The sequence below is a fragment of the Panulirus ornatus genome, chromosome 57 (assembly GCF_036320965.1).
Source record: "Panulirus ornatus isolate Po-2019 chromosome 57, ASM3632096v1, whole genome shotgun sequence".
NCBI lineage: Eukaryota > Metazoa > Arthropoda > Malacostraca > Decapoda > Palinuridae > Panulirus > Panulirus ornatus.
Window position 1 is genome coordinate 29,126,292 of NC_092280.1, and position 8,639 is coordinate 29,134,930.

Below are 8,639 nucleotides of genomic sequence, written 5' to 3' on the forward strand. Positions count from 1 at the left end.
AATGTCTTGCGTTTAAAATTAGAAAACGAAAAGAACTTGACGCACTAACTATTTCAATTTATGAAGCCAAGAAATACCGGCGTTATATTCCCATGAATATCCATTCACCGAGGTGTTACTAATTCTGGGAAAATTCTCAAAATATATCGTCAATATTAGTTACGTGTCAGTAGTATACTTTTGTTTACGAATGCCAGAGTCTCCCAACGTCATCAGCATTGTTCAGCCAATGTGGTGGTTTGCGTGTTCAGTATTTGGCAATCATAGACACAACGAGTTCCCGGCAGTCGTAAACATGAGAAGATTCATAATCTGTTATATTCAAACATTCATGATATATATAAATCAATGTAAGTAACGTCATAATTAATGTATAAGGGCCGGATTATGATATGAATATCTACGTACCTTAAAATGTAAATTGGAATGACAGAAAGAGCGTACCACGGAGTTTACGATCATGATGACGGCATTAGATTCTGTAATACTATACATGCTGATCCCTTCTCATGTATATATTTCATTTGATTCACACAAACACATTTCCCGTCGCGTAAGCAACGAACAGCCACATACCACTGAATCGACCACTCGAATAACTAACCAATCCACCACTTTGCATTCTGTACCACTTTACCTGAACAGGAACCTCTAGCTTTTCCACAACCGTTTCTTACGCTCGTAACTGAGAACGTGTGACCTCATCACTCTCTGGACCGTGCACTTTGATCGAACTTTCCTTGTGTATTGAGAAAGTCGGCGAGTGACACGTCCTGCTTCGTTTACCTGGCAGTTCACGATCAATTCAGCAGTTTCGTTTTCTTGTTTTATTCGGAGAGTGAAATCATGTTAACAACAGACACATTCACCTAGAAACGCGCATATACTCAAGAGACGCACATCTCTGAGGCTAAATTTCCAAAGAGGAACAGAGAAATCATTGCTTTGTCTTCAAGCGAGAAGATCCCTCGACGAGAATGTACATCTTTCCGTCTATTGACAATGATACAACCACGCCGAAGGTGAACCTCTCAATCTGCTGTGCAGCCACTTGGCAGGCGAGGCACAGTAGCAGGTTATAAAGATAATATTCTTACAAGTACTTAAATTATCTTAACCAAAACAGTCATTCGGGTGTCCGCGGTAACTCGCCAGCTTCGGTACTCGGAGAATTTTATTTCAACCCTTGCCGGTAACCCCTATAATTTTATCCTACCCTTAACAATATGTTCGTCTTGCTAATAAGCTATTCTAGCTTCAAAAATGGCTACACCTAAACGAAATGGGAGAAGAATTTAAAGTCTACCGCAAGGTATCTGATTTTTACTGCTAAGCTATTATATACTTACGATTATGTATGTAATAATTTCAATGCTAATGTACATTTTGTAATTCTGGTAAAAGTTAGAAATTTACATATATAAATAATTTAAAAAAGGATTACAATCATAATTAAATCTTTAATCAGACAAAATTATAATATATTTCTGCATTCCATGTGTTAGGGCTATTGTGAATTTTCCACAATACGGCAAAATTGTGGTGACTTTTCCACACTACGGCAATATTGTAAGTCCAAATGGCACATCATGGAGAGACCATGAAAAGGATGGCCCATATAAACGCACATTCACCTAAAATGGTCCATGACACTAAAGTTCCACGCGAGCCGCCCTGTGCCAGAAATGGCACACCCGAAAATGGGCTGTTATTGACAAAAAAAAAAAAAAGCCCTGTGCCAAGGTTAGTCCACACACACACACACACACACACACACACAAACAAATAACCATGGCTGAGTATCTACATAGTTGTTTTCCAAACGTGAATTGGAATCTGGGATCATGGCTGGCTGGTTTGTCATTTCGGATTTAGGTCCAACGACGGCCAGGATTATTAAGGCCTTTATCGTCAAATTATAACCAATAAAAAAAAAATCAAACAATTTCTTCAGGTCTCTAAGATAATTCTGAGACTAAACAAGTTTCTGCTGCAGATACAGACCTTCTAGACAGTAAGAGGATATCCAAATTAAGTATTTGAGTGGACTGACGCCCCTTTGCATTCAATATATAGTGGCATTTATTGTGGATTGGGTCAAAAACAGATACTGTGTTGTCATACATGTATATGGAAAGTAAATTCAGATTGTCAGAAATTATGTGAGGTTGGTCTGTATTCCAATAGGATAAAAAGAAATGGCCCGGATCACCTTCGACTGAACTATAAAAAGAAATGGCCCGGATCACCTTCCACTGAACTATAAAAAGAAATGGCCCAGATCACCTTCCATTGAACTATAAAAAGAAATGGCCCAGATCACCTTCCATTGAACTAAAGCACAGCCACTAAATAATAGTTCACCGACTTGCGTGAAAGCAAATTCATGTTACTCCTGTGTTGCACCTAAACTGTAACTTTAACCATATACCAAAGGGTATTATTTCATCTGCAACAACGCTCTACCTCTCCTCAAAAAGGATAAATGCATGAGCTACGTCATCTTCCTTCAAAAAAATTCAGTGGGATCTTGCCCCGGCCTGAAAGTGGCACCTTCACATAAACTATTGTAAATTTGAGATAATGTCCACATCATGTTTGGGTTATGCTGCTTGCTAGTGTCATGACACCGATAAAACAACATAAACATATGAAAACAACATACAACGTGTAGTCTTTTCTTGTATATACATTTGGCTATGATTATACTGTTGAATTTAATGGGATCAAACAGCTAAAGGCTATCAACGGTGTGTGTGTGTGTGTGTGTGTGTAAAGGTTCGCCAAGACTATATAACCGTAGCACGGGCTCTTAGTGTGCCATTACTGGCACAGGTCAGCCCATGTGTAAACTGTAATGTAAAGGTGGATGTGTGTGTTGTATAATGTGATGAATTGCTTCATCCTAAATAAATTTAATTCATGAGGTCACCAAACCAGAATCCGTAACTACATACAGAGTACAAAACTTAATACCTAGAGCTTGGTAATTGGCATACATAAGAACTGTATTTTCCACAAGTCTTCTTAATCGTAGTCCTGGTAATATGGGAAGTCTGAATCTTGCAGGTTCTTCAGTGTCCACTCCTTGAAGGCCCTTTGTTGCTCTTCCGTCAGGTGGTTCTTCCAGTCTCCCACCTATAAAGGAAATATAACAAACCGTTGCATAAATTTGTTTGTTTTCAGTTATTTTGTGGGTGTTAGTAATCACCTCACACTATCATACTTCAAGTAAAGACTAACACTTATTCTCAATACGTCAGTTTGTCCAGCTCACGTACCTAACCGAGCCACAGGTGGAAAAATATTTTCCCCATTTGATTCGTTTCTTCAAGTACTTCTTGGATAGTTTACCCTCACTCCCTGTTGTTACCTCCCCGAGGCGGTGTGTGTGTGTGTGTGTGTGTGTGTGTGTGTGTGTGTGTGTGTGTGTGTGTGATAATTCGGCAAGATAAAGCTTGTCACGGGCTTCTGTTAATGACAATTTTACACATCCCACATGTATTTTTTTTCTTACCTATATGTACTTCTATACATTATACAAACTATTCACTTACATGCCATTTACACACGATACTCTTTAGATTAACAGATGAAAAAGATAAACTTACAGTCATCAGAATACAAATATCATTGCAAGAGACTTTGCACTTCAGCACATAATTACATTAGTATCCGCATAAATCAAGCTCCGCGCGCCTTCCGCGCCCCAAGACACAAAATACATTCTTTTCTATTATTTTTGGGTGACTGTGATGCTTGATTGTTTAGCTATCAGCTGCGTTGTTACACGACTGAGTTGTCGATAAACTATGGATGACAGACGGCATCATACATAGGTACTTAAAACACTGCTGCCAAAAGCATTATCAGATCACAACCCGTCAGGCGAAGAGATGCAATGACACGTCCCAGTATGGTTAAAAGGTAAGAAAGGGAGCGAATGGCTTGTTGACTAATTACCTAACTATGCGTTTTTATGCAATCATCTTTTCGTACGATGTTGCAAATGATGCATGTGATATTCGAGGTGTTATGACGCATGTAGATGATTAACCAGGGAGGAGTTACAATGGTGATATATGTTGTTCAGAATACTTTATGAATATACACTATAATATGGTGGCCTACCCTCCTTACATCAGGGATACCAAACGTGTAGACGGTCAGACAAATGTCTCAGTCTCCGCTGGACCTTGTGGCTTACAATGTTTCATGCACAATGGTGTGCACTGATACTCCTTTTTATTTTGCCGAATGTACACACAAGCAAATCCAGAATAAAAGAACCATACGGAGGTCACATGTGCCACGGAGGTAGAGGGTGTGTCTGGATTCCCTCAAAGGGAAAACGAACGCCGTTCGCCAGCAAACCATCAGTCAGATGATGAATTAGATCACCAGTCAGATGATGAATTAGATCACCAGTCAGATGATGAATTAGATCACCAGTCAGATGATGAATTAGATCACCAGTCAGATGATGAATTAGATCACCAGTCAGATGATGAATTAGATCACCAGTCAGATGATGAATTACATCACCAGTCAGATGATGAATTATATCACGTGTAAATACTGTATTGCTGGTCTCCTAATCATCTGGGAAGTAGACGCTCGGCAGCTCTGCGGAAGTCTATGGCCTCCCCTGTGTCATTTCTCCACTCCTTCGGGGCCTCATATTAGCCGTTTTCTGTGACTTCCCCAAGAGTCATCCCTCGTCTTTCAAGCGACCTCTTGGTGTCCTAACCCCATCTCATTCAGCAAGACGTCCAAGTACTCATTGGTGGATGCGTTGGCTGCTGGCGAATACCTTGGCCAGCTGTTTGTGGCTCGCAGACAGGTCGACTCTCGCTGTCAAAGATTCATCCACAGGGGGCGCGACCTAAATCCTCGGACACGTCACTGCAGGTTGCTATGACACTGCCTCTTGCTTCAGTACACAGCTGGGGTGTGGGGAACACCTGAGCACTGCTGGTGTGCTCTGACGAAGGCGAGGCCGGTTGTTTGAGTAACCCGAGCACTGGAGAGGTCCTCAAACGAAGCGGCATTAAAGGTAGGTGTGCCAATTGGCTGTAACCAAGCGTATCCTGCTGCAAGTGGAGGGCAGCGTGGTCTGGGGTTGTGGCACAGTGCTTTGAGGCGTTCTAAGGAAGCTGTCAATGAGCCGGACCACGTTGGTTTCGAGCAGGAAAACCGTATGAATATATGTCATGGTCAGGTGATGACACCTGTGCTGGACCCAATCAACATGAAGCATACACAGGAAGCCAACGGGCGAAAGTGGCATATGTCCTGCGAGGATCCTAGGATTGCTACCTCCTCCAGTTTAGATTAGGATCTGATGTTACGTTAATCTTACGAACCATTCACTCCCAGCGACATGTCCTAAATATAAACAAGTGCATGTAACCACCGAGGGAAAAAGTTGGCAGCTGGGAAGAGGCATAAAAAGAACCATATTCACGTAACTAAACAGCAAACTAATTAGCAAAAAAAAAGAATAAAAGATATATAACCGGCTTCAAGTAGCTATTGTCACATAATACGAAAGTCAAATTACATTCATCTTGGTGAGACCTGACTCAAAACGAAGTATACATCACCAGATATGAACGTTAGAGGAGTACTAAGTGCGAACCTTGTACTACACCTCTTGAGATCGATGTATTCTGGGTGTCTTACAATGAATCCAAAGTGGAACACGAGACTCGCCTCATCTTACCTCTCCCTTCCTCATGAACTTGATGCCCTTGGTTTCCTCATTCCCGTCACCCATCAGGTCCTCGTTGTTCACTGCCGGATTTTTGCTCATCTCGTCGAAGGAGCAGTGATGCACCAACCAGGCCACCTTCCGCTCGTCCACCTCCTTGCCAAGGAACTCTGCCACCTCCCTCACTACCCGGGCCAGATCCTGTAGTCCAAGGGAAGGTGTTCTCTACATTACAGTTGAAAAAAAACAAAATGTAATTTTCAAACTAAACGAGAAGTATTTTCTTTTTTCTTTTCCAAACACTGGAACACTGAGTAACTATATCACTGTAGAATCATGCAACTTGAGTCTGAAGGCCAATGATACGTTCAGGAAAGTTATCAGTTATGTTGTTCTGCTACAGATGTTCAAGAAAGTTATCAGTTACGTTGTTGTGCTACAGGTGTTCAAGAAAGTTATCACTAATGTTAAGCTACAGGTGTTCAGGAAAGTTATCAATGACGTTCTACAGATGTTCAGGAAGTTAGCAATAAAAACATTCAGGAGAGGACTGAGTTACCCTACGGGGATAATTCATGATAATATCATTAACATGGTCAAGGTAGAGGCTTACCTCCTTCATTTCCTCAAACCGAATGAAGAGAACATTGTCCTCATTTCGCAGCTGCCAGTATTGTAAGACGTGTAGCCAGAAGGGAGAGTAGAGGACTGTGGAGAGAAAGAAAGATTATTTACAGAGAGACACTGAAGCAGCAGGGTCTTGTTATTTCTGCGTCACACGCCATCATCTCTGGTCCAATTGTCTTTGAACCTTCCTAAAATTCATCAGGTACAAATATTTCATTTATTGCCAGGTCAAAACAGAAATATATATATATATATATATATATATATATATATATATATATATATATATATATATATATATATACATATATATATGAAAGAGGTTTTGCCCAACTGCTCATGGTCGAGGTTACACCACGAGTGAAAAGTCGCCTTTTGGGAGTCTCGTCAAAGAACTTCTCGCTCCAGAAGAGTCCATAATTTCCCTGCTACTGGAAGCAGCGCAACCTGGGTTGCAGGAGCCTTTGGAGGGGAGTTTCTGGCTAAGTAACACCAGGACCTGGTCCTGATCCGTGAGCGCTTCTTGCCTTTGTCGCCGAGAAAGAGATCGACGAACTGGCCAAAGCTTCCGCTGTAACCGTCCATCATCCGGTTGAAGTAGTAGTAGGAGACGCAGACGTCGCGCGGGTCCCGACACACGTACACAACCTGCACGACACACATTAATAAGGAATGAGCGCTTGTTTTCCATCGTAGTCTAAACTTACGTTATCTACACCGCTCTAACGTCTCCATTACCCAAACAGTATGTCCCCAGTACCCACATAATATGCCCCTAGTAACCACACATTCTGTCCCCAGTTCCCACACAATATGTCCCGAGTAACCACACAAGATGTCCCCAGTACCCACACAATATCTCCCCAGTACCCGAACACCCATACTCAACACCTGTAGTTCCCTCCCTATCACAACCCCACTCCCACTACACCAACATCTACGATACCTGCGACAAACAGGCTTTATCTACACTACATCTGGATCAACAGTAGCCTCAACTCCACACGGGTAACACAGGTAACAGAAGGAAAAGGAAGGAAGGAAGGGAGGAAGGAAAAGGAAGGAAGGAGTAATCTCCGTGGCTGACGTTACATACCTTGGGTTTCGCTTCCCAGAAATGCTTCGGAAGGAGTTGCTTCGGCAGGTGGGATTTGATGGTCCTGGGGGAAGGCAGGGTCTGCAGGGTACGCCAGGTAAAGCCAGGATTCATGGTCTCTGGCGCGGACTCCGGCGGCGTAAAGTCTGGAGGAAGGAGGGCGTCCACCCTGCATGGAAGAGGAGGAGAGAGAGAAATTATCATGAGTTCAATAGTGCCGAAAATAAGGTTAAATCTACAGCTTAAAGGTAATACACACTCTCAATGTATATAAATCCAAGTCAAAGTCTGTTGATTTATTTTCCCTGTTCCGAGGAGACGATGAACACGTGGGGCAAACTGCGGGCCGACTGCAGCACCGAAGATTCGAACCCGGGTGGGGCCCGCGTGTGAAATCATAGCAACATTAAAGTGCTATCGATAGCTTTTTTTTCCTTTTTTTTCTTTTCTTCCTTCACTTATCTGTGCAACAGCCAGCGAAAAGCTCGCACTTGAAACAGTTTAGAACACAATGGTTGTATAGAACGTACTCAAAGAAAGGAAATCGCTCGCCAAGGTGCACCTCAATTCCCGGGGATTTTGGCTCATTGATGAGACACCACACCAGCTCCTGACACCACGTAGTTCCTGGAATAAAAAGAACGTGGCAACTGTAGAGGAGCGGCCTGCTGATTGGCTGTCCAAATCCCCCCACTCCTCCTCCACCGAGGTTCTCGTAGCCATCAGTTCCTCGTTTTCATATTTTTTTTCGCTACAGATCTTATAAGTTCAAATCCTTCAAATACAACATTCTTTCAAAGTAATCATATACATCTGTACAACAACCAAGTATTCTATGCAAGAAAGACACTACAGTTTTCGTAAAAAAAAAAAAAATGGCAACAAATACCAGTTGCTACCAAAATCAGTTCTCATATCAAGTGTAACTCACATTAAAAAACATTTGAAGACGAAACACACATTTCTCTCTCCCTGACTGAGCGCAGGAGGTAAAGCATATGTTTACGCCACGAATATGTGCAACACAGACGTCTCTTCTCACCTGCCTTTGGGTACGTCACCACCCAAACGTCTTGGGGATAAACGGGGAAGTTCACAAAACTTGGGTGCCAATCAACGTAGGTGGAAGACAGGATGACACGCTCTGGGCCGATCTCCAGGTACTCCTCCACGTTCTGGGAGAAATGCTGCCGTAAGATATCC

At 42.4% G+C, this 8,639-nt stretch overlaps 1 protein-coding gene across 1 annotated transcript in view; it reads right to left on the reverse strand.

Moving 5' to 3' along the window:
* Positions 1–1,308: 1,308 nt before the first annotated feature.
* The window catches only part of LOC139766372 (luciferin sulfotransferase-like), a 9,627-nt gene continuing 2,296 nt past the window's right edge, over positions 1,309–8,639 (reverse strand). The window contains exons 2-8 of the mRNA XM_071694915.1: positions 8,479–8,639; positions 7,967–8,063; positions 7,437–7,605; positions 6,868–6,988; positions 6,327–6,421; positions 5,726–5,914; positions 1,309–3,138 (exon numbers count right to left, since the gene is read on the reverse strand). The exon at positions 8,479–8,639 is cut by the window's right edge and continues 33 nt beyond it. Of these exons, the coding sequence (XP_071551016.1) occupies positions 3,028–3,138; positions 5,726–5,914; positions 6,327–6,421; positions 6,868–6,988; positions 7,437–7,605; positions 7,967–8,063; positions 8,479–8,639 (943 nt within the window). The 3' untranslated portion in view covers positions 1,309–3,027. The remainder of the gene's footprint in view (positions 3,139–5,725; positions 5,915–6,326; positions 6,422–6,867; positions 6,989–7,436; positions 7,606–7,966; positions 8,064–8,478) is intronic.